This window comes from Petromyzon marinus, chromosome 18 (assembly GCF_048934315.1).
Source record: "Petromyzon marinus isolate PM22_M1 ecotype Great Lakes invasive population chromosome 18, UKy_Petmar_22M1.pri1.0, whole genome shotgun sequence".
Lineage (NCBI taxonomy): Eukaryota > Metazoa > Chordata > Hyperoartia > Petromyzontiformes > Petromyzontidae > Petromyzon > Petromyzon marinus.
In genome coordinates this window covers 7,151,643-7,178,342 of record NC_133684.1, presented here as the reverse complement: position 1 = coordinate 7,178,342, position 26,700 = coordinate 7,151,643, and the positions used below count along the sequence as shown (strand labels likewise).

General features: G+C 49.5%; 1 protein-coding gene across 2 annotated transcripts; it reads right to left on the bottom strand.

The window, feature by feature from the left end:
- Positions 1-1,286: 1,286 nt before the first annotated feature.
- On the bottom strand, positions 1,287-26,700 carry LOC116943475 (uncharacterized). 2 transcript variants are annotated; one of them, XM_032956281.2, is made up of 12 exons: positions 26,238-26,700; positions 21,805-21,822; positions 20,192-20,239; positions 13,746-13,874; positions 12,989-13,045; positions 12,729-12,779; positions 11,052-11,105; positions 9,617-9,703; positions 9,077-9,106; positions 8,735-8,857; positions 8,067-8,114; positions 1,287-6,082 (listed from the first exon to the last, which is right to left on the bottom strand). In XM_032956281.2, exons 1-12 carry the CDS (start codon positions 26,296-26,298, stop codon positions 5,922-5,924), a joined length of 867 nt encoding a protein of 288 aa, XP_032812172.1. In that variant the 5' UTR covers positions 26,299-26,700; the 3' UTR covers positions 1,287-5,921. The 2 variants fall into 2 exon arrangements, with proteins under 2 accessions (XP_032812172.1, XP_032812173.1); XM_032956282.2 differs by having other exon boundaries at positions 1,287-6,058; positions 26,238-26,697.

The following is a 26,700-nucleotide window of genomic DNA, read 5'->3' as shown; positions in this document are numbered from 1 at the left end:
ATCCAACTCTCATCAGCTCAATTGTATTTCCTGACCGAAGTTATCCAGCAGCGTTTGTCTCGGGCCGAATCCCGAGCCCGTTTTGACCGTCTGGGTCTCTTCAGCAGTCCAGGTTTTTTTGCTGGACTGTTATCCATAAGAGGGGTTTTTTTGGGTTAGATCGCTCACCACCGTACAGCCAATTAGTAAGGTTTGTCTCGTAAACAAAACATGTCAATTCGTTGCTCGTGCAGCACACCGGTGTGTTGGGAGAGTAAAGCCTCAACATTTACCATGTTATATTGGTCGTAAAAGCCAACGCGTTAAACTGGACTCACGTTACTGGGTGACAAGATGGTATTGTCTCGGCTAAGAGTGTTCCATATGTTGAACTTCTTTCGCACCGTACGTAGCCAAACGTGCTGCTAATCGCAGGTGACTCACGTTTGTGGGGGGGGGGGGGTGGAGATGGTAGGGTAGGATGGCAGGCTGTGGGGTCATATGGGGGTTTTGGTTACCATAAATGCAAATCCCATACAAATGGCCTTTTTTTCTGTGGGAAGTAATTGCGAATGATCATTCCCAAAACGAGACAGTACTTTACTTTTTACATTTTATTTTATTTATTCAGGAAAGCAGCACCGACATATGGATCGTGCATTGGATGTTTAGCCAATTTTATTTCTTACATCGCGTGGAAAGCCAGTAGACATATAACAAAAACCCCCACCACGCATTATGCAGTAGCTCTCCTTGAAGAGTTGCTCCACTTTTACATCTAAATTGAAAACTCATTTCTTTAGAAATGGGTTGTTGGTTTGTCCTTCCCCCGCACATCCGATTAGCACGGTTGGCTACGTACGGTGCGAAAGAAGTTCAACATGCATGTAATACCTAAACGTATGAACTTCTTTCGCGCCGTACGTATCCAACCGTGCTAATAATAGATGGTGGTTGACCGAAGGAGCAAACCTTGAAAGAATGCCGTCAGCTCCTGCGGGATCTGGCAGATGCAAGGAAAGCATGGCGATGTGTGGTGGCATCAATGTCATTGACCGTGACCTCTTGACCTCGACTGACACCTCATCAGGCGCAAGCTCAAGGTCCTCTCAGATGAGAGGCCGGTACAGCTGTTAGGGGAGACACCAGAGCAGTGATAGTACCACGAGACCTCGCCAAAGGGGACACTTGGTGCTGCCCCGAGAGCCCAAGCCAGTTAGCCCTAACACAAACCCAGCCTCGAATGCAAATTCCCTTATGGCTGGCTGTTGATGGAAAATGTCACAAAACACACATGGACACTCACGTCGGTGATACAGATCCAACAGATCTTTATTTGACCTACTTTCATTAACTGGAGTGTGACCATCACGTAAATGGCCAAGGCATACAGATTTTAAAAATACAACACAACTCATTAAACAATAGATGTAGGTTCCATGAGACCAATGTCCGTCAGATTGTCCCCGTTTATAAATCTACGTTAAATAGTTTACGTTGTGGTCTCAATTATTGTAGCTGGTTGCATGAAACGACTAAGGTGAACATTTCCTCGACTTCACGACGACGGAGGAAAACTCGCTTAAATCGCTAAAAGTTCAAATTATCTGGAATGCTCCTGTGATATTACATCTCAGAAGCTAAGCGAAGTTAGTATTTCAACTTTGTAACGCGCTGCACAGCATTCGCTCGCTCTCGTGGAGAAAACCACTCGGAGGTGCGGGAAACCGCACATGGGAAAGGCAGCGAGACATTGACCTGGCACCAAGTCCCTCTCCAAGCTCTGCGGTCCTCTATAAATGAAGGTGTTATTGGCCAATAACGGAGTGATTGGGAGATCTCGATGGAGCAGGCGGAATCCACACTATTACTTTGCTGCCTTCTCGCAAGCCAGGATATTTTTGCACCTCAAAAACACCCATAGGAAGGGTTGTTTCACATGTGTGATCCACTATCCCCCACGACTTCCACAGTGTTGGATTCCAGGTGTACACAGCCACCACCACTTGGCTTAAGACGAGCAAGTGCTGGGATGGGAGACTGCCTGGCAATACTTTACAGAGTGATGTAGACTTGGCCTGCGAAAAAGCCAACAGATGCATTAGAGCAATCAGATTCTGTGATCTATTTGCGCGGACCTTTGAGGGTTAACGCCTTGCATGTGGTGCGTTTTCTCCGGATTTCTCCAACATAAAGCCAAAACACGGATGGAATTGGCGAAACAACAAATCAATGTAGCAGGTCCCTCCTGAAAAAAAAAGCCTTTGGACTCGGCAAGGCTTTCTCAAAGGTAAATAAAATTGTTATTAAAATACGTCATGCAACTGACCACAGGTCTCAACCCCACTCGCTTTTCTGCGATAACACTGACTCCATTTAAAATAACAATGAGACAATGCGTCATTGTCCACACAGTATTGCTCTTAGATAATCATCGGTTGCTAAAATAAAGTTTTAAACTAACCGTTCGAACGTGTGACCCCCCCCCCAACCCACAATTCGAGGACGTCTTTGAGCATGCAGTTGTACAGCCCCTAATCACTGCGCTGCTGCTGCTGGGTGATGAAAGGGCATTTTTTACTCGGGGAAAAACTTCTGATCTGATCCCTGCTCATCTTCGAAGATCTGACGAGAATGGCCATGTTTTTCGGATGATTTGGTCATAGGTTTGAAGATCTGTAACCATATTCCCTGCAGTCACGAAAGCTTTAAATCAAAAGATCTGTAAACACTTTTTTTTCTAACTTTCATTCTGTATTCTAACACAACCCAAAACAATACTGACGCCAACTGGCCTAGACTAAGAGGATCTCAGATCAATGGGCTTCGCATATGCAGACAGCAGAGTGTTTCCAAGCTGCAAAGGTTATAACTGCCAATCAATCATATTTCATATATTACAAACAGCTTTGCTGATGCATAACAAAATTCGAAGTGCGGCATTAATATTCATGCAATTTATGGAAGTGTTTTTATTGGCTGGCCATGGTCACCAGTTCAACTCTTTCACGTATGTGTTTTGTCAACTCCAGTCCTTGCTAAAGGTTGCCACCTGTCCTGATTTTCCCATAAGTCTGCTTGCCCGGGTAGCCGTTTGCAAGTCTTCCCGGGACATCAATGAAACGTCCCGGCATGCAATAATACACCACTCAAGACTACACCTGGTATGGAGATATTACACTTTTTTTCCATGATATATCCCAGGTTTTATTATACGATGATCCTCGTAACCGCCATCTCAAACCCCACCCATTTTACGGTGTTTCATGTGCGGCGCACACGAATACAAATTAATATGCACGTGGTAAAAAAGAAATATGGCTTTCGGTTCACGTGGTGGACAGCAGAGGGCAGTAGTAACGGAATCCATTGTACTTTGCTCGAGGTCCGTTTCCCCCTCCGAGCGACGCGAGTTATCGTCAAATAATCTCGCGAGAGCCCCAACGATGCGAGGAGTGGGGCCCTTATCCAGGAGTGGGGCCCTTATCCAGGAGTGGATTGACGACACAAAGGGCTGCAATGAAAGGATCACGGAACGGCAACTGGACACTGATGGGCATCCGTGAGGACTGGAGTTGAGTAACAATGGATCTTGTGAACCAGATGGGACCAATTTCATGGGCATGCAGTTGTTTTCTTCTTCTTACAAATTGGAAAATGACACCACACATTACTAAATTGGGAACATACATTGCAAATCGTTGCAAAAAGACAGACTCAGGCCACTCTTTGAAAAAGAGACTTCATCCTGGTCTCTCAATATTCTTACTCGGTTCAACAATACAAAACTTTGGGACGCTTGTTCGGCCCATCCATCATTGTAATGCGAATCAACGACGTATTCTCAAATTCTCGCCCTTTCACAACCGACTGTGAAAGGACGTGAATCGATATGCTGGCTCAACTCGCCACACGGTGGGGGGGGGGGGCATGGGTAATGGACAAAAGGCGATCAAGCAGAGCACACACCACCTTCCCTCCACCCCCTTCAAACACAGCACTTGCACCACCGGGCCAACTTTCCACACAGAAACCGTTACACGCGTTCATGAAGCCCGGTTGGATGAGAACAGTCGGATACATTTGAAAAAAAACAAAAACGGGAAGTTTATATTTAACTTGTTTTTCTTTCAGCCGATTTGCTTTAAACGCACACAACATGAAACGTCACGGAGAAGGCGGGCTTCTCCCCTATCGATTCACCGTTGTTGACATGGCTCCGGCCTCGGGAGGACGAGTTCACACGCGTGGAGTTTTTTGCACGCACAACGTCTAACCATTACAAGCCAACTCTCTCGGTTCGCTGCGATCACGGGTGGGTAGAGGCAGGTGTTGTTGGTGGCCTGGATAAAATGAAAACACGGGTAAAGCAAAGCGTGTCACCCAAGGCGAAAATCTACTTGCGTAGAACGCGGGTGAACACGCGAGAATGCGTTGCCCCACGTTTGTATTGCTTCTTAAAATCGGTTTACCCGCCGACGTGATTGGTGGTCACATGCGCAATCAACCGCCTGACCCCCAACGGGTGAAGAGCAGCCGACAATTAATCCAGCGCGCGATTAAAGATACTTTTATTCACTTGTTTGCAAGAACGGGGTTATCCGCGCCGCCGGATAAACTGCCCGAGGACAACCGCGAGTTGACTACTGTGTGCGCAGGGCGGCGGACGATCGCTCCAAAAGCGGCTCCACACTCGATAGCAATCAGTTACGCAGCCAAATCGCTGTCCGAATTGCGCAACTAACAAAACGCCCGCGGGTGCTTCGTCGAAAGCCGAGCGAGTAGTTGCACGACGTCTCAAGTAAACGGCGTGTTCAGGATGGTACCGAACAATGTCGGTCCAGAAATCTGCAGCGCGACGGAACGCACCGCTACAAATCGCCGAGCAGACCGTCGCTTGGAAGTCCACGTCCGTCGTGTCTGCTGCAAGCAGCAGCCAGTCGCTCAAATTTTCCACAAATGGTTGCAGCGACGTTCACGCGTAAAGCGATCGCTCCGGTTTCAGACGCTTGCCGTGGGCGCCAAACGGCAGGGGCCAAGTCGGATGCGGCCGGGCTCGCAAACTCGGCGAGCGAGACGCTGCAAACGCAACATTCTGTACACGGAGCCCCAACGGTTTCGGCAAAATCGCTCGCTCAATATGAAGCGACGTTTCTTTGCCCTCGTTTTTTTTCACCCCTTTAATTTTTTCAAGAAAAACTTAGGTCGTGCCGATAAAAAAGATATTAAGGGCTTTCACGAGTCACTCTTGAAAACTAAAAAAAATGTAGTTTGTAAAACACGGCACCGATCAGAAAATTCTGTCGGCGGGGAAAATAATGCGTCATCACGCAGCAAGTTCTGGCAGGAAGAGCAGCGTCTTTCCTGGGTAAATTAGGGCGCGGATGAAATAGCAAAGCACGAGTAATCCCCCTGCCCTTCCTGACCCTAACCCCTCCACCCCCCTTCGTCCCTCTCTTAACAGTAACACCTAAAAGTCCTGCATTTAAAAAATCAAAGTCAAACCTGTCGTCTGTCACGCGCCGCCCTCACAGTGCAACCTAATGTGATACGACAAGAACGAAACGCAATCAGTACCATCCCCGGGTGGTACCACGGTGCCGATCGGCGCGACATCCGGCACGACGTCCGACGTTTCGCTCCACGCGCTGGGGAGCTTCTTCGGGAAAACGAACTTTAAGGTGCGTCACAGCGCATGGATAGGAAACGTCGGGACATCACGATGACTAACAACCAGCCCGAGTAACACATTGGAGAATGATACAGCAACAACCGCAACAAAAACATATGCACAAGCAACTTCCGTCCATTCATTTCGTTTCCTGGCAAACTTTTTGGTGGTGCTAATTTTCACAGAGCCGTGAGCGGTGGTGGTGGCGGCGGCGGCAAAGGAGGCTGGTTGGTTTGGTTTTGCCGGGCGGTTGAAACGAGGGCACGTGTCGTTACACCTTCTCCTCGTCGACATAACCATCGTGTAGGGGCGATCCAGGCTGTTGTTGCTGCTGCTGCTGTTGCTGCTGCTGCTGCGTGCCGCCTCCGGAGAAAAACCGGGACGCCTGGCTGAGCAGAGCGCTGAAAACTATGGGGCAGATAATGTTCATAACTGAAATGTCCAAAACATGACACCGCAATGGTGGGACAACGCAAAAGGAGAAATGGAAATGAATGTGTTCGAGGAGAAAGGGAAAGAATAGCAGAAGTGGAGAAACAGTTAATGGAAGGCCGAGGTGGCAAAGAACGACGTGAAGACAAACGTGGAAATGTTTTATGACAGAGAGACAAAGGTGTTAATATCGTCATCATCATGCACTGCAGACGCAAGCGTAAGCGAACCGTTCGCGAAATAGCAATGAACCGCCTGCCAACTATTCCATGGGTGTCTCCGGTTGGGGGAGACTTCCACGTGGCAGTGAGCAACCGAGTTGCTTGCAACTGATCTGCCCAGGTGTGGAGGGGCCGCATGAATGCACAAGGGCCGAAACACCTCGCCACCGTGGCGAGATGTTAACTACTTCCCCTGGTATACAGGAGGTCGTGGGTTCGATCTCCACCGTGATGCCCGTATATTTGGAGTATGCATGTTCTCCCCGTGGTCACGTGGGTTTTTCTTCGAGTCCTCCGGTTCTTCCCTCCCCATTTAGAATCGACGTCACACGTTTCGAGTGTTTGGCTTCTATAAATTTGCACACGATGAGCCACTTTGTTGAGCTGTCATTTGTGACCAGGTCGCTCCTGAAAGGAAAAGCTAAATAGTACAGTGGGGCCTTACCGGGTCAAATAAAACAATTGTTTAGTTTTTTCTTTCACACTCGCAGCTTTGCCCCGAAAAAACAAGCCTACGTGTGCCAGGCAAGGTCGTTTTGTTTTACAAGGGCACCTCTTGCCAAATCCGATACCCGACCTCGCCAGGCATTCAGTGGCCGTGAGAGAGAGAACACAGAAAAATAGAAAAAAGCTGAGAAAATTAAAGTTGCCGCGTAGTTGGGACAGATCCTACAAACTATGCAACCTCAGTCAAAATAGCGCAATCATCATAACAGTATATATACAGGGTGCTTCAAAAAAATGTGAACACTTCCGAGAATTTGCAACAATACAATAAATGTGCTGCCTCCGGGCTCTGGAGAACACCTGGTGAAGATTCCAGGTCACGTGTTGACAATGATGGCGAACAAGTGGAGACTGACTTTTTTTAAAGATATTAACATACAGTTGTTATCATGTTACGGTGTATTATCCATTATTTTTCCATTAAAAACGATAGTCCCATGTCAGTGTTAACATTTCTTTGAAGCACCCTGTACATATGTCACGTACAGCCCGACTGTGTATCCGCTGCTGGATGAGGGGCCCGCCCGGCACACCGTGCGGGTCTACGGTGGTTAATGGGCCGTAATTCCATCGTGCTGGTTGAAGGCGGGGGGGGGGGGATGCGGGGACGTTGGGAGCATAGACGTGCAGTGTACCAATGCATTTTGCCACACTGCCCTCTGCTGGTCACAACGTAAGGCACGCAGCAGCAGCCAATAGCAAACCTGTTGTGCGACACAGTTGGTGGTCGCCCATCCAAACGCTATCCAGGCTCAAAGCTTGCTTAGCTTCCAATGTCCAAGAGGGCGGGAGATGGGGCGCAGCCAGTAGGTATCTGTGGCGCGGCTGCTGCCGCCACAAACCGGTGTGATACCCATTTTACCGACCCTGCAAGGGCTGTATGTTTGGAGCTCGCATGTCTCTCTCTCTCCCCGTGGTCGCGTGGATTTTTCATTCCACATTTAGACTCGACGTGCGTTCGGATTATTTAGCTGCGATGAATTGCTGCACGATGGCAAGCCACTTCATCACTGAGCTATCATTTGTGAAAGCCAGGTCGCTTCTGATAAAGAGCTACATAGCTAAGTGATGCCTTACCTGGTAAATTAAAAGTTTAGTTTCGTTAAGCGACTGGGCGACCCCGACCGGGCCCATTGCCGATATCGGTGACACACACAGAGGGCGGAGGCTGTCTTGTTTAGCCGCGTGCACGCAGCGTGGCAGGGTTCGATAAAGGGAAGGGGCGAATGGTGCAGGGCGGAAACGAGGCGACTTACGCTGAGGATCCTCGCCCCGCTGCCCGTCAGGTTGACCCTCGCCGTCGTCTGCGCGGGAACACGAGGAGGCCGGGGTTAGCAAAGAATTACCGTCGTCATCATCATCGTCGTCGTCTTCGTCGTTATAGGTGTGTGGTGAGCGGTGGTGTGTATCGATAGGAGCTATGCACTTTTAAATCTAGAATAAAAATTCATTTCTTCAAAAGTGCTTTTGGTGTTTAGTTTGTTGTCCTTCCCCCCGCACCTCCGAATAGCGCAGTTGGCTACGTATGGTGCGAAACAAGTTCAACATACTGTACATAGATATGGGGAGCGGTGGAGCAGTGGTTGGTGTGCTACGCTTACGAGCACGGCGACCGGAGTTCGATTCCCGCTCATCATGGCCAATACTGGTGACAAATATCCGAACCGGTCCCGGGCCTTCCTTATGTCGACTCAGCCTTAAATGAGTACCTAGTGCAGTATGTAAACATCGCGGCGACTAGGGAGACAAAGGCGGCCAGGCGTGGTGCTGGCCACCGACACCCTCGTGTGCTGTGCCGGCCTTCATAGGTGCTCGCCAACAGCACTTGCCCCCAACAGTCTGTTAAGGCTATACAAGGGTTATTTTTCTTTTTATAAATAGGAGTGCCGGTGGTGGTGAGTAGAGGTGAGGGGGGGGTTCTCACCGGGGGCCTTGAAGCACAGCTTTTTCTTCTGGTACGCCACGAAACTGGAGCCGCCCGCTAGGATCGCGGCCGCCAGCGCTCCCAGAATGCCCGCTACCGTCCCGGGAACCGCAGCATCTGCGTCTAATAGACACCCGCCACCCCGTCGCCAACATCACCACCCCATCGTCAACATCACCGCTCCATCCCCACCCCATCATCATCATCACCATCCCATTATGAACATCGCCACCTCACCACCTACATCACCACCCCATCAACATTATCTCCATCCCGACATGAACGTCACCACCCCATCACGAACATGAGGTTAAGATGTAAAAACATAAAACTGCGACCTACCCGGTCCGGTTGTAGGAGACGGGATGTTGCCTGGATAGAGTTGATTGAAGGGGAGAGAGAACACAACCATTATTTTACGTTTTTACATTTAAAGAAAATATGAATAAATTTTTATTTATTTATTCAAATGTTATTCCGACTGCACGATTGGCATCGTCACGAGACGATAATTCCACTCAGGGAAGGAGATATCACACAACTACCTCCGAGATCTCTTCAAGGGACCTCTCTTGCCCTACGGCGCTGCAATTTGGTACACGCCCACACGAGATTGGGCATACGGTTACCGTTCGTGCCCAAGGTCCGCTTCGCAAACGTCGTTAACAACTGACCATTACAACCAACGCAGTGACACTGAACGGGGTGCGGGCGGTTAATCGGTCGGGGCAGATAAGCGAAGGTCGCCGTAGACGATGTCGTACGTATATGTATGTTGAACTTCTTTGGCACCGTACGTAGCCAACCATGCTAATCGGAGGTGCAACGTTGTACTGTACTCCTGCTAACGTTCGCTACGAGTGCCGCGCGTTCTCTGCTCACCTCCGCGGGTACCACTGCCGCCGCTTCCGCCGCCCCCCACTGGCCTCTTCCCCCCCGTGATGTCGAGGAGGTCGTCGTCACTGATCGCTGGCGGTGGCAGTGGTGGGGGACGGGGTAGGGGAGGAAATGAGGGCACAATCACTCGACCGTCGCGACCACCCCATTGATGGAACATTGGATGGCATCGACCCTCCTTCCCACCCACGCAGATCCCTCTGCTAACATCCCAATCCCATCCAGCGTGAACTCCAAGTTCACAACTCGCAGTCTTCAAGACCGTCCACGGACTTCCCCCTATGCCTCCGCTCCCCTCATATCTCACTCTACTCCTACATCTCCCCTCATCTCTCTCCTACCTCTCCTCTTTCATCTCACCCTTTCCCCACTCCACGCACTCTCCTAGCTCTCCCCTCTCCCCCTCCTTCCTCTCTGCATCTCATTTCACCGGACAAGATTATACGAAGGATAATTCAAAACGCATGGAAACTGGGCTATAAAAAAAACGTAGAACATGAATGACCGTGGAAAGCGTTGTCCGTTTTTATTGGCTCTCAAAGTACTCGGTTTTAATCACCCAAGTTGTGCACTACATCCCTTGCCCACAACGAGTGAGGAGCGGCTGATAAATTAAAGCACAGGGCGTGTAAAAAAATAAGTATAAAAACATTTCTGCAGGGGCAGTCAATCAGGAAGCCTGATAATACACCCACAGACAATCCAAGAGTTAACTGTATTTGCAAGAGGAGGAGGGGGGGGGTCAAACGTAATTTTTACACTCCAAACTCTGCACCAAGCCGGAGTTTTGGCATCTAAGCCAGCGGCCATCAACAAGCGAGGAGCAGCTAACAATTATACCAGCGTGCTGGTTTAAAGATGGCACCGAACAAGCAAAGTTAATCCGCAAGCCGGATAATCGGACCACGGATACATTTTCTGCAACTTTACCCAAATGAGATCCCCGGTTGGCGATTATAAGATCTCCGAACGGGTAGAGCCAGGCGGCCTTCTTCCCCGGGAGGGAGATTGAGTTTCAGCTGTAAATTGTTATCCAGGCGAGAACTCAAGCGAGATCAGCCAACGTGTCATTCGCAAGAGAGACCGGATTCAACGAAATAACAAAATCAACAATAAACCCAATAAAAGTTGAGCAATGAAGCAAATCGAAAACATAAGAGCTAGAACTGTCACATTACAGGAGAAATAGAAAATAGTGCGCTAACATATATTGCACATGAAGGAACATAAGTTTACTTGTAATGCGAGTTGGCTTGCAGAATTAGCTTTTGAATCGTTTATCGTGAAATTAAGTTCGAGAGATTAAAACGGATTTGTGTCCATTGAGGACAGGGCGGGACAGAGGAAGGGTGTGAAGAGGTGGGGGCAGATGTTTGAGATGCGCAACAACGCGAGAGTGGGTGGTGCACAGGGTCCTTACATCCACCGTTGGTTCCATCAAAATTGTGATCCGTCTTGGGCTTTGCTGGAATCGCTGTCAACAGTACACAAACACAAAGACCCCCCCCCCCGGATAGCCTTTAACAGACATCTGGGCCAAGTACTGTTCACGAGCAGCACCTATTAAGGCCCGCACGGCACACGTGCGTGTGAGTGATCAGCACCACGCCCGACCGCCTGACTCCCCAGTGCCGATGTTTATTACACACCACACCAGGTACTCAATTGAAGCCAAGTCGACCTAAAGGGAGGCCCGGGACCAGTTCATATATTCGCCACTGTTATTGGCCATGAGCGGGAATCGAAATCAGTGCCATCGGGTTCATAACGCAGCGTGCCAACCACTGCACTTCCGCTCCCCACAACACGAGATCACGCTCAAATAAATACAGTTAAGGCCCACTGATCCAAGCAGCACTTTGATTCGAGGGCGACCTACCCATGAAGGCGGTCATGGGTGCACGTTACAAGGGATTACCAAGGATGATGGTTGTGCGATGATGGGGTGCTTTCACATTTGCGTATTGTCAGGGGGTGGGGTCTCCTTGCAATTAAGAACATTGATTGATACAGTAATAATATATATTTTTTGACTTGTAAGGCACCGCCACCTCCACACACCGCACAGTATCTGCTCGTTCTGGCAAAGAGAGCGAGGATGACTCAAGAGGCACGAGGGGCCATGACAGAGAAACTTGGGAATGGCAGTAAACAGGCCAGTAACCCGATGACAAATTCCGCCCCCCCCCCCCCACCAAGCTCTGCGGTCCTCTATATATGTTAACCACCTCGCCTGTGTTTGATCCCGGCCTTGACGCCTGTATATGTGGAGTTTGCAGGTTCTCGCCATCGTGCGGACTTTTCCCTCCACGTCTAGAAACATCCGTTGAGAGAATTTGGCTGCTATAAATTTCCACAGAAGCCAACTTCGTGAAGCTATCATTTGCTCTAAGCCAAGCCGCTTCTGAAAGATACCGATAGAGCTCAGTGGGCCTTACCTGGTAAACTAAAAATGTGTTGAGTTTATTTGTGAAGGCGTTATCGGCCAATTAAATGAGCGTTTGATTGCGGGAGGAAACCGGCGAACACCAATCCACGCGTGTGATGGGGCAACGCGGTCTCCCGCGCAGATGGAACAGGTGGGGTCCAGATTTCTTAGCTGTACAGCCTTTCTCCTGGTGAGCCAGGGTATGGGAGGGAGTTTCACACAACACGTCTGTGATCCACCAACCCTTGCCGCTGCCTCCCACAGTGGTCGATTACACATGTGCATAGCCACTGCGCGACTCGTACGCTCACCTTCGCTCGAGTAAAAGTGGTCCCCATTTGCGCATCCAACAATCGCAAGATGGACAACAGGATGAAGGACGAAATAATAACAAACAAGGGGATGTTTGTACGCAGAACTTCTTTCGCACCGTACGTAGCCAACCGTGCTCATTGGCGTTGCGGCGGGGGTGGGGGGATAACTAAACAGAAATATTTCAATTTTTTTATTTTTAAAAACAATAGGATGAAGAACACAAGAGGGTAATGAACAACAAGATGATGAACAACAGAATGATGAATAGGACATCAAACAATTGGATGGCAAACAATAGGACAGCGAACGATACGAAGACGAATGTCACCTATTCGTGGCTTTTGGAGGTATTACCTGGCTTGTTGCTTGGGTCTCCACCCCCAAACAGATCATCGTCGCTGAACTCTGGGTAAGCGGACACAGGGAGAAGGACAGGTCAAGCAATGTTTAAGCTCACGATCGCACCACCTGCCTTCCCCCACGTTTGTTGCGTAGAGGAAGGAGGCTTCCCTTTGTCTCGTCGGCAAAAAATCCTCAACAAGTGTGCGCGTGTTATTTAGGTTGGCTTACGGTGAAACGGTGGAAAAACAAAAAAAAATTAAACACCCACTCACCGCTACCGCCGCCGGACCTCGATGGAACGTCGTTGTCTTTGGGCTTGGTGGGCGTGTCTGCACGGGGGACACGCGGGCAAAATTTACGGACTCGGCACACAAACCGCAACCGTGCGCACCGGATCGAGGAGTCATCAGTGCACCGACGTCAGGGGGGGTGCGACACCCACCCCCCGTGGCAACGCTTTCAAGCGCGGCACCCTTCAACATCTTACCCTAACAGTATCCCTCCCACCCCCCCCCCTTCTCCCGACATGGTCCTTGGTCTTCCCTTGGGTCGACGGGGGAATCGTGGAGACCGCTCCAATGGCCCTCCCCTATCCTTGTACAGGCGTGTCCCGCCCAGCACAACCGCTCTCGCCAAAACGATATCGACAAAGCTCGCCCGGGCCACAAGCTCCTCCCAGTCTTTTGGTTTTCATGCGGTAGTTGTTAGAATCAGAATATTCATTTATTTATCTTGCAAAAATCCCATGAGCTATTAAGCTCTTTTTCACAGATGTCCAGTTTTGGGGGGGGGGGGTCAGAAAGTTACAACACAAAAAAACACGGGAGTGCACAGGATTGAAAAGGTAAGCGGTAAGCAAATCGCTAAAAATAAATAAACTAAACAATTTTTATTTTACCAGATAAAGCCCACTAAGCTATGTAGCTCTTTTTCAGTAGCAAATCGGCCACAAATGATAGCTCAACGAAGTGGCTCATCACGTGGAAATTTATAGCGGCCAAATGTGTCTGTGTGTACACAGCATTGTACCCGATTTCTTTCCCGCATCTCCAAAGTCCAGAAGGTCGAGGTCATCCATTGACTTTGGGGGTGGGGGTTTAGTCGTTGTAGTAGTGGCGGCGGTTGTTGTGGTCTGAGATTTGGTCGTTGGCTTCGGATCTGTCAAACGCGCACACGCACAGACACAAAACGACACAGATCCCCCGGGTAGCCATTTAACAGACCGTTGAGGTAAGTGCTCGTTAAGCGAGTAGCACCCTATGGAGGCCGGCACGGCACACGAGGCGGTGGGCGATCAGCACCACGCCCGGCCGCCTTCGTCTCCCCAGTGCTGATGTTTACACGTTGCACCAAGTACTCGTTTGAGGCCGAGTCGATCTAGGGGAGGTCCAGAACTGGTTCAGATAATTGTGACTGGCGTTGGCCGTGACCAGGTATCGAACTCGGGTCACCGGGTTCGTAGAGCAGCACTGACCACCGTGGTGAAGTACGGTCCATAGCCCGCCCCCACGAGACCTCATCCAGCAGTGGATTTGGCCCAAACGACCGTGCCGAAGTACAAACACCGATATAACATTGCCAGAGGTCTCCTGAAAGTCGCTTTGAAGTTATTGTGTCTCACTGGGGAAGATTCAAACTCGGACAGGCCAGACAAGCGGAATCGGCAGAAACAACGGACTCCTTTGTTCGCTGGGTTGGGTGTCTCATGCACACCGCAATTGAGAAGCAACTGGGAGTTGCCACGCATTAAAAATGTAATAGTGCTTTTTTTCCGGCAAACAGGGGCAGTCACTGACAAAGTCCCATGGGACAGCCGACTCGACAACAAACACAAGTGGGAGATGGGAGTGGAGATGGCAGTGGTTCAATGCCGCGCTCGGGACCAGACAACCCCAGTTTAATTCCCGGCAACGGCTAGGATCGGTGGCGAGCGATTTGTGCTTTGTCTAGGACCGCCAAATAATAATTGTTTCGAGTTAAGGGACGACGGCTGTGTGGCAAGGAAGGAAACCAAGCTTCTGCTACTCCTCCTGAGTGATGCAGCCACTGCGTGGAAGTTCCTCAGCAATGGGTGCAGCATTGCGATGTTTTGGACGATTCCAGTTGCACGGTATGTTAGACACGGGAAGAAATGCATGCAGAACAGGGGGATATAATGTACAAACTTCACACAGAAAGGGTGACCCAAGTCGGGAATCGAGCCCGGGCCATTCTTGCTGCGGAGGCACGAGCCTCCGCACTGCGCCACCGCCCTGCCACGCTGGGCAAGTGCTCAACACGGGTGGAGGAATCCGAATATTTCTTAATACTGGCAGAATCCGATGAGCTGTAAAGCTCTTTTTCACAAATTCCGGTAGTCAATTAGCAAGATTCACGAATCAATTATCGAAGTTCACAGTTACCATGGTAGTAGTGATAGAAGAGTGACAGGGAGGCGACTGACCGTCGATAGTGAGTGAGTGAGCGAGCGACTGGGAGTTAACCGGTAAGCACTTGATCATCGATCACCCCGACTGCCAACAAACGAGTAAGTGAACACAACGTGCGTCGTCGTGTGGGGCATTGCCAAGGGAGCGTGTCAGTGAAGCTATCGGCGGTTCAGAGCGGCGCATGCATGAGAAGTGGTTTCCACTTTCTCACGCACGTCGAAGGGGAGGGGATAGGTGAAGGGGGTAGGTGAAGGAGGCAGGACTGCACCCCACCACACCCCCCCCAACACCCGCCCTCTCCACCTCCAGTGCCCGCAGACGCATGGGCAGGTTTGTCCTGTCGTGCAAAAGCAAACGCCGTGACAACGGTCACTCGTGAAATATTCATTGGGAGCAGCAGCCATTTCCACATGGTCAAAAGAGTCTAGAGCGTGTAGTAGGGGGGGGGGGGGTGAGATAATGTGTGTGGAATGAGTTGGGTGTATATGGAGTACACGTGTGTACATGTGTGCGCGAGAGATGTGTACATATGGGTTTGCAAGTATTTTGGGCTGTGTGTGCATAAATGTCAGCTATGTGTACGAGCACGAGATGTGCATGCAATGCATGCGTATCGGCTGTGTATACAATAGAAGGTTTGTGTTTGTACAGAGTGTGTGCATAGGGAGTGTAAGTAAACGTAATCACTCGTTACAGCGCTGTTCTAACGTCGGCTGCAAAACTGGCTCAGACTCGAGCACGGATTCTCATCAGCAGCCACGGGTAACTGGGTCTGCCAGGTCTTCGGACCGGAGGCCCCCGGTGAAACCACACTAGCCGTACCGTTACAAAAAGATTGCATGTGTGTGTACATAGGGTGTGTATACAGTATAGGATACGTGTATATAGGATGTGTGTATTCATGGGTGTGGTTACGAGCTATTTGAAAGTGGAGCATGGTACAGGGGGGGAAAGCGGAAAGGGAAAGTGTTGTGATCTGTAGTGTGGTGGTGGAGTGGATGAGTGGATGAGTGAGTGAGTGGGTGAGTGAGTGGGTGAGTGAGTGGGTGAGTGGATGAGTGAGTGGGTGAGTGGGTGAGTGAGTGAGTGGGTGGGTGGGTGAGTGAGTGAGTGGGTGAGTGAGTGGGTGAGTGAGTGAGTGGGTGAGTGAGTGGGTGAGTAAGTGAGTGAGTGGGTGAGTGAGTGGGTGGGTGAGTGGGTGAGTGAGTGGGCGAGTGTGTGGGTGAGTGAGTGGGTGAGTGGGCGAGTGTGTGGGTGGGTGAGTATGTGGGTGAGTGTGTGGGTGGGTGAGTGTGTGGGTGAGTGAGTGGGTGAATGAGTGAGTGAGTGGGCGAGTGTGTGGGTGAGTGAGTGAGTGTGTGGGTGAGTGAGTGAGTGAGTGTGTGGATGAGTGAGAGTGGGCGAGTGAGTATGTTGTTGTGATCTGCAGCGTGGTAAATGAGTGGGTCAGTGATCGAATGCATTGTTTTATGTTTTGTATTGTGGAAATAATAATTATTCAGAGTAAAAGATTAAGGCTTTGGCACGGAAAGAAAAACCACACTTCTCTGATAACTCCTTAGCCGTTTTAGTAACATTGCAGCCATTCCATGCCAGCACAGATGTACCAAGCAAGCAGATTAATGGTTAATGGTGTTAGTACTGATAAGAATACAACCGTTAAATATTGGAGGAATTGTGGATTTGACAGTTTTAAGTGATATTATCGATACAATGAGGTAGGAACTGTGTGTGTATGTGGCACCTGCTGGGTCTGCCCCATGACCTACTGCCAGCGGGCGTTCGACACTTCACGTGGCCTCAAGGTGCACATAGCCTGGCACAAGCGTCGTGGTGACGTCACCGCCACTTAGTGGCGAATGGTGGTTGTTGTGTATATGGTGGGGAGCGGTAGTGTAGCGGTTAGCGCGCTACGCTATGATCCTGGCGACCCAGGTTCGATTCCCGCTCACGGCCAACACCAATTGACAATTATCTGAACCAAGTCCCGGGCCTCCCTTAGGTCGACTCAGCCTCAAATGAGTACCTGGTGCGATGTTTAAACATCGCTACTAGGGAGACAAAGGCGTTCGGGCGTGGTGATCGCTAACAGCACTTGCCCCTACAGTCTGTTAAGGCTATACGGGGGATCTTTGTCTTTACATATGTACACAGGGTCTACACGCGCACGTGATTCGTGTTGGGCCCTTGGGGAGGCGATTTTAATCACGGAATGCAGGCTGCGTAAGAGGAGAAATGCCTGCGTTGTGACTCATCATCATCACCGGCTGGGCACAGTGAACCAGCGAGACAACCCCGAGCCCATGCACAGGAAACAGAAGGGACAACCGGCGAATTCACAAAATCCACAGGGCAATGGGACAATAAGCGGCGGGATTAATTTGCCTCCGTCGATGAATCGCTGCCAATTTTCTGCTTTGCGTTATTTCCCAGCAGTAGGAAAATCACTACGTTCGGGTGCAGGTGGCGGCTTAAACCAAAGCAGCGGAAGAAACTAAACCCTCGGATATTGAAGGATGCCAAGTGTAACTTTAAATGCTAATTTTACACACTTCTGACCCCCCCCCCCCAACCAACACCTTCAGGAGTAATCAACTCATGCGCACGTAAAGTCTTACTGTCAAATCCGCCGCTGGATGAGGGCCTCCCCCCACGCTGTGCGGGTCGTGGGGGTTGTTTGACCGTACTTCACCACTGTGGTAAGTGTTGGGTTTGTGCAGGTGGGCACGCATAGAGATGTGGGGGCATATAAGTACAGTACAGCGGGATTTTGTTGCACTGTCCTCCGATGCACACGATGTGGCCCCACAGCCGCCTGTAACTGTAAACTATTAAAACTATTTTTATATTATTGTACCAGGTAAGGCCCACTGAGCTATATAGCTCTTTTTCAGAAGCTGTGTGCAGTGGTCGCATGTCCAAGCATCATCCCTGGTCAAACTCATGCTTAGCTTGTCAGATCTAGAGATTCGGGCGCATTTCAGGGCGATTTGGTCACAGGTGTTCGTCATGCCACGAGACAAGATTACATTTCCATGCTGAACTATCGGTGCCGCCATGGTGAGATGTTAAATCCCTCGCCTAGTATGCAGGGAGTCGTGGGTTCGATACAAACCCTGACGCCTGCATATTTGGGGTTTGCATGTCCTCCCCATTGCCGCGTGGATTTTTTTCCGAGTCCTCCGGTTTTTCACTCCGCATTTAGAAAAATGCGTTCAGATTACTTGGCTGCTGTTCATCATTTGACCGAGGATGGCCCCAGAAGATTGACGTCATAGAATTGCATCGGAATTTGGGTCGCCGATGAAAAAAAATGTCTTAGCTCATTGGGCCTTTCCAGAAATAAACTGACCACATGAAGGGAATACCGTTCACTTCCCCTGCAAAAACCCTGCGTCATGTGCAAACGAAGCAGCGGGTTTTCTTAATTGTCAGTGCTGGGTTCAGATAAATTGGTTGAAACCCCACATTTAAGCATGCTTTTATTTGTGTAGTTATTGGTAACTGGGCCGAAACCAACGGTATCTATCGCTTTGCAACTCGCAGATGTCAGTGAGGCAGTGGTCGCCCAGTAGTTTGTCTCCACAGGAAACGTTTTTGTCTGCTCATTCTTGCATCACAATACGGGTCTCAAGCTGCAAACCGACGGACGAACTTTTACTCCCCTCCACGCACTCTCCTGACTCTCATTTCTACTCCCCTCCAAGCACTCCACTGCTATGCCATGTAAGGCTTTCCGTCAACGCCCCCGTTTAAAGCCTTCTCTCAGTGGGTGGTGGCTCATCCCTGCCTCTCTGCTGCCGCAACTTTCAGGAACGCCCTTCTCCCGCAACTGGTCAAGCCACAACAGCTCAGGACCTTGGCTCCACTTCGCCCTGCCTATCACACTCCCTATAACTCCCTCTATAAAATAAACACACCCACAGTTTCTGCACAGCATCTTGGAGATGGGGTCACATTTAGACGACGCATAAATATTATAACTTCGTGGTAAACTCTGGATTCACATCAGCCCTACCTGCTAGCATTCAGCTCGCAGGTAAGGGCTGTGGTTAGCAACTCTGAGGATATACCTTGCGAGAGGAAGCTGCTCTTTTATTTTGCAGTACTCGCCCCGGTTAAATAAAAGGAAGCTGGTTTAGTTAGGATACCCTCATGGTGACGGAACGAATGGGCGACGATGGTACGCGGTACGCGTGTGTGCGCGTGTTTTTACACCGGATTACGGGGCTAATTATAAATAGCGGTTATTTATAGACTGGAAGTTTATGCAGGCAATGTCCACCAGTGGAAGACGCGCGAGTGAACGAGTGAGCGAACAGATGGGTGACCGAGTAATCGGGTGACTGGGAGAGGACGTAAGTGGGCGAGTGAGAAAATAGGTGAGCGAGCAAGCGAGGGAGAAAGCAAATCAGCAGAGGAAGCTGCTCAGTGGATAAGCAAGTAAGTGGGCGGATGAGCGAGCGGGTCAGCATATAAGTTGAGGATTGAATAGGTACTCTTTGGTTCTATTCGGTAAAGTCACGTAGGTAAAAAATAAACAAAAATCACGACGTTTCGGCCACAACACAAGTGGCCTTCATCAGGTGAAGGGACCAACCTGTCCAGAGGACAGCGTTGGAGTGAAAAAGGTCAAGCGCAGGTCGCCTCCTTTAAGCTGTGAGTGGGTAAACAGAAAACGTCGTGATTTTTGTTTATTTTTTACCTACGTGACTTTACCGAATACAACCAAAGAGTATGGATCCTTGCAGTCACGAAAGCTTCAAATCTAGGATTGAATAGGTGTATGAGCGAGAAAGCAAATGAATAAGCTAGTGTTGTGTGGGTGAGTGAGCAAGTCAGTGAACGAGTGAGGAGGTGGGCGGGTATGTGCGTGAACTAGCAAGTGAGGGGGTAAGTGCGACAGTAAGAAAGTAAGTGAGCAAGTACATTAGCGAGCAAATGTACAAGTGGGTGAGTGGAGAAGTACGTGAGCAGGCAAGTCAGTGAAGTGGTGAGCGAGCGGGTGGGTGACTCGGGAGGTCACAATGCATCTTGATGACTTACCATTGTCGTCGTCGTCAAATAAACCGAAGAGGTCATCGTCGCTTAACCCTGTAGAACCAAACAAGACAACAACGATGACGGCAATGATTAAACTCGATCATGGGCCTGATGATGAACCGAATGATGATGCTGCTGCTACTGATGCAAACAAACGACGTTTAGTTAATGCTGCTGACAAATCAAATAATGAAATATATAACACAGGAAATCCATTTCTCCACGTAAAATACATAATTTTTTTGGTTCACCAGCCTATGGGACATCTATACCAATGTTTTCTCCAGCGGCATAATTGTTAGGAGCAAAACAAAAACCCGGACTGGTTTCAACATTCTGGGTCACATCAGCAGTCAGGTCTGCTACACCGCTTATTGTCGGTGACGCAGCCTCTTGGCAGCGTGTTTGCTGCTCGTTGCAAAGGCTCACGGTTCAAATCCGGAGGCCGCCCCGATTAAAACTAAACTATTTTTACTTTACTAGTCAAGGCCCACGGAGCTGTATAGCTATTTTTCAGATGCGACCTGGCCACAAATGATAGCTTAACAAAGTGGCTTATCACGTACAAATTATCATGACAAGGAAAAACCGGAGAGCCTGGAGAAAAATCAGCGCCATCACGGGGAGAAAGACATGCAAACTCCAAATATACAGGCGTCGGGGTCGGGGTCGAAACCATGAACTGCAGGGGAGGTATATTCTTAGTTTTTTCGGTAAAGTCACGTTGAAGGGAAACAACGTGACTTTACCGAAAAAACTAAGAATATGAATTACTGCAGTCACGAAAGCTTTAAATCAAAATGCAGGGGAGGTAGTTAACATCTTGCCACCGTGTCCCACTGTTTCACAGCTTGGTGTTTTTAGGAAGTTTATTATTACTATTTGGCTGCTATAAATTTCCACATAAGCCACTTTGTTGAGCTATCATTTGTGGCCAGGTCACTTCTGAAAGAGCTACATAGCCCAGTGCGCCCTACCTCCTAAAATAAATATAGTAAATTTTGATTTAAAGCTTTCGTGACTGCAGTAATTCATATTCTTAGTTTTTTCGGTAAAGTCACGTTGAAGAGAAACAACAAAATAATAATTGTTTTATATATATTTTATTATTTTGTTGTTTCTCTTCAACTTGACTTTACCGAAAAAACTAAGAATATAAATATAGTAGTTTAGCTTCAGGATCTGCTCACGAGACCCAGATGGGTCAAAACCAGCCAAAAGTTGGCCCGCTTTAACAAAATGCCGCTGGGAGAGACCGATTGAGCGAATAAGCAGGCGCCCTTCCGATGCGAGACGTGGACCGAGGGTACTCAGGAGGAGTTGGGGATAACAAATGGGGGCCTGCAGGAAGGAAGGAGAGGGAAAAGTGCATTCCAGCCTCCGTCGTGAGCCACCGTGTGACCACTGACGAAAGAGAGGACGCAGAGAGAATATCCATGGGTCCCAAGGGACAAGAATATTTAATTGGCATGGAGAAACGGACCCTCTGGTCTTCTCGTTATATATAAAAAAACGGACCGTTCTGATCATTGGAAAACATTTATCGAAGGACCTCAAAATGCACGTCAAAACCATGACATCTCACCAAAGCCAAACGGCAAAGGGTGTTCACGTACCTGGTTTCGGCGTGGGTGCTGCAAGAGAGCAAAGCGACACACGTCAAAAGTCAGACAACAGTCGCAACACACATCTCTCTCCCGCGTTTCTTTTTTTGCACTTTACAGATTTCGTTCCCTTTGTCAGCTTTTCTGATCCGCGTCGTAGCAGGCGATGGTGTGCCGATTTTAATTACTCTCTTCTTCAGGCAAGTTGCTCTTGCAACACTAAACTCGATCATAATAAGAATAAAAATCGACACACGCACGATTCTACGCATGTATCGTGAGCGTGTCACGATCTATCTTTATGGGCGTGGGCCAAACATCTCAATATAGGACCACAAAGCTTGGGCAAATTATTGGCCATCTTCCCTGCTTGTCTGTGGTATCCTGCACCTCTGAATCTATCAAGCACTGTGTATGACAGCTATCGAATGCTGCGCGCACGTTCCAAATTCCAAACTATTTTTTCATTATCAAATTACGCATATTACAACACCCCTGCCATCCGTACACGGTCCGTGCCCGGTCCGTGCCCTCACATGAACTCGAGACCATTCGTAATCAACCAGGTAGGGTGTTGACTGTTATGTTAGCCGACTCTCTGTGTTGTATTGCATTATATTTCTTAAGTTTACTAGGTTTGTTTCCTCTTTCATTCGTACCTGATGATGATCACTTGTGTTGCAATCGAAACGTCGCGTGCTATTGTTTAATTAATTTATTTATTTCTACGTGGACTTTACCGAAAGAACCAAAGAGTAATTCCTGCAGTCACGAAAGCTCCAAATCAAGTTCGAGACCATTCCTCGCCGCACACCTTTGCAAAACATTTTTTTTTACAATACTGTAATCGTCTTTCACCGTTGCTGGGGCCGACCGTACTGTTAAATTATACATCACTGTACAGCGTTCGTGGATCACGGCCATGGCATGCGGTAATTTTTTTTTTACATTTTACGGTTTTGTGCTGACACGAGCCATTTCATATGCGAGTCAACGCTCTTTGGGCGAGGCTCCCAGGAGTTGGCGACCGAGGCTGTCACCAAGGTGGAAGATAACCTCAGAGGCAAAAAATGCGGGCTAATGAGTCGACGCAATTAGTAAATCCCAAGATTCATCTCAACGCTCTCCCCTGCATGAGAAAAAGGAGCGGTAGTTTTTAAGAGTCAATCACGGGTTGAGAAGCACCTCAAGTTAGAAATCAGTGGGCCATCTATATAATCTGGTGTTGTTTCATAAGGCTCGGCGCGACTATTGTCAGACGCCAAATTACTCTGAAATAAACACTTGAAAACCCCACACTCGCTCGCTTACACTCTCTCCCAACGTTCCTCAACCACCCCCCCCCCTCTCCAATCGATCCCCTGGTATCCTCTTCCTACATTATAGCGTTTCCTCCATTACATTCTCACTCTCCCCAACCTCAACAACCACGGGTCTCTCTCTCTCTCTCCTCCCCCTCTCATCAGTCTCCCATTCTGGACTGCCACACTTGCCACATTCCCCCTCTCCCGTCCCTCCCTTCCGCGTCCTCCTCTCTCACACTCGGTCCTCTCCACCGTGGTGGCACCATGGTTGGCATGGGCCCTGGAGCAAGGAATCAAATAGGATCACCACCTTGTCCAATTCCACCCTATACCCACTCCATAGGTAGGGCGCCTGCGGCCCATTGTGCCAAGGAGTTCTTGGCACTGCCCACATCGACAGCCACACGCCGCTGCCTCCACCCACACCCTGATGACCACCACAACCACGTGACTTTTCTTTTGTGTCGTGCGCGGTGCTTTTAGCGCCACGGCGCGTGGATTTGTAGCGTTTATTTTCATTTGTTTGCTGGCGACTTTGTGTATTTCGTATCGAAATCGCCTCCAGTGCTTTTGCTGCTGGCGGCAATAAAAGTTGTTTTAAAAAGTCATCTCAATCTCTCTCTCTCCCACACGCTCCTCTCCTTGGCCCCCCAACTCTTCTGTCCCACTGGAAGTTAACTCCCCCGCCACTACTCTCCGCCTTCACCCACCATCCTCTCTTGCACTCTCCCGAAGCACGCTCTCCTCTCTCTCTCTCACACACACTCTTCACGCTCTCCTGATACAGTACAACTCTTGCTCTAGTTTATTTTATTTCTCTCTCACTCAGCGGCCCACCCTCACACTTCTCCCTTGCCGTCTCTCTCTGTCTCTCTCCCACACTCTCAAACTCGGCAGACGTGGAATGAAAGAGAGCGCAAGACAACACCACTCCACCTCCCCCCACTGCACTGTGCTGCCCGCCTGCCTGCCTGTGCGTGTGTGTATGGCATCAGTTTACAGTGGCATTAATAGGTTTGCCAAGTGTGTGTGTGTATCCGTGGCCTTCATAGGTGCTCGCTAACAGTACTTGCACCAACAGTCTGTGAAGGCTACACGGGGGATCTTTGTTTGTGTGTGTCCAGTATATTCACGGCATATTCATATCAGCAGCAGTTGCCATTGCCTATCCACTGCTGGATGAAGACGGCTGGATGCACATTATACAGGCACCGTCTGGTGTACACGCAAGTGGCGTGTTTGTATGTACGTAGAGGTGTATGTTTTGTACTGTGTGTTGTGTGTTGTGTATGCGAGGATGATGAGTGCAGTACAGTGTGTGCCTATGTATGTGTTTAGCCAGAAGAGGCCAGGATGAGTCATTGGCAAAGTGTGAACCTGGAGCATCAGTCTGGGGGTGATTCCTGCTGCCTCATCATCATCATCACTGAGTGATTTTCGAGGGTCATTGTCGAAGTAGCGAATCCAAGCATCCGCCCTCGATTGTTACTACCGATGACAACTACTGGTGACAACTACTGCGCGCTGTCTGCTTCAGAGTAGAAGTCAGCAGATCCCCGGACGTCTTTCGCAGCAGCAGGAGACTATTATGTGCACATGAACGCGAAAAAAATTATATTTTACTTAGAAATCAATCATCACCCCCGCCCCCCTTACTGGGAGCCTAATGCCGGTTTGCAGGCCAGATACCAAGTCACCGTTTTCCCACACAGACAGCTGGCACTAGGGGTGCCCTTTAAATGTTTCAGATGAGATGCGACCAGTCAGGCGCTCCGAAATGCCCCGGCGTGTATCAGGGCGCCAAATCAAATCATCGGTATGTAGTAAGTGTGTGATTACACAGCAACGAAGATCAAGCCTGGGCCTCCATTTGGTCAACTCGGCCTTAAATCACCAGCAATGGAAGACTGTCGGCTAAACCGGCGTGGTTCTGACAACGCCTCCCTCCTCTTGCGCCACGCCAACCTTAATAGACGCTCGCAAACAGACCTTGCCCCAAAAATGATCCCGGGTACAACAAGGGGGTGTTCTGTCTTGCGTTAAAGTTGAGGCCTGCATGTTTTTGTACGTGCACACACACACATGTGTACGGAATGTGTGTGCAGGAATGGGCGGGGGTGTGTGTGTGTGAATGTTTTCGTGTGCGATGGAATTCATAGACTGCTGGTCAAATTGTAGCGAGGAAAAAAAAAGTCTTGCCCAACCCGGCACAAAGAATTACGCTGTAGTGTGTTTACACTTTTAGCAAGGCAGTTCACATGCCCCCTAAAATTAGGGTCTGACCCCCCCTACTCCTAGTAGGAATTCTCTGTGGTATTGGCAGCTGACCTATGTGCGTGGTAAAGTGGTTCACGCACCGCGATAAAAACGAAACCAAGGCACCGGAGTTCGATTGGCAGACATTGTAGAACATCGTATCACTGTAAAGTGATGTCTGAACGGGTTCGTCCGTGGCCTCGCCTAGGTCAACTCAGGCTGAAATAAGAACATGGTGCAGTGCGTGGCCGGGCGATAATAACCACGCCCGACCACCTTTGTCTCGCTCACTCCACTGCTGCTGCCCCCGTGTTCTTAACAGTGCACCAAGACACAAGACCCACGGTACAACACAAGCAGCCCACGTACGTGTGGCGTAGTAGGACAACGTGAAGTACGCATCGCAAGAATTGGTGGTAGTGGTGGTGGTTGGGGGGTGGCCATTATGAACGGACCCATGGCAATTTTGCTTCCGATGGGGAGGCAAGGAACGAGCACGAACATAACGCGGTGGCCTTGTGATCAGACAAAGTCCAAAATGATCTCGGTTCGAGCAAATACATCTCTCGGGGTTTTCCCGCGCCACGCGAGGGACAACGCCGACGTCATTACGACTCCCGATTTAATTCGTTTTGTTGAAATGCAACACAAACACACAAAACTATCGCTGGCAAACTGGAACGACGCGTTCGCGTAATGCGACGGGACGCGTTTCATTCGCTCACATAAAAAAAACAACAACAACCTATTGTTGAATTAATTAAAGAGAAAGGACATTAACAACAAAGCTGATGCTGCTGCTGCTGCCACCTCCCCCACCCACCGTACACAATGGAGGGTGCCCCCCCCCCCAAACACGGCACACCACAATGGAGATGCGCTTACCCGACAAGGCGAGAGAGAGCAGCAAGAAGGCAATGGCAGGACGCAATGCGGACCCGGCCATTGCGGACAGCGTGGTCGTGCTTACGACCTTATTCCCTCGGTGAAGAAACCACGATCCAGACGACAGAGAGTTCTGGGATGCGCCCACAAGGAGAGAGGGAGAGAGAGACCGGAGCGCGGTTACGAAGTGTGGGGCGGGGGAGAGGAAGTTCGGAGCGTGGCTTTTTAGAACGGATCTCAGCCACACAGCGGCCACTCCCTGGGCCCTCTCTCTCTCTCTCACCCATTCCTCCCCCTCCGATCTCTCCTCGCCCTGCCCAACCTCTGAGAGCTCTCCCCCCCCTCTTCTCTCTCAGATCTCTTCCTTCTCTCTTTTTTTATTTTTTAATGTTTTTTTTCTCTCTATCCACCTCTCCCACGCGTTTTCCTTGCCGATCAGAGGAAACAAAAAGATGCTGGGTGT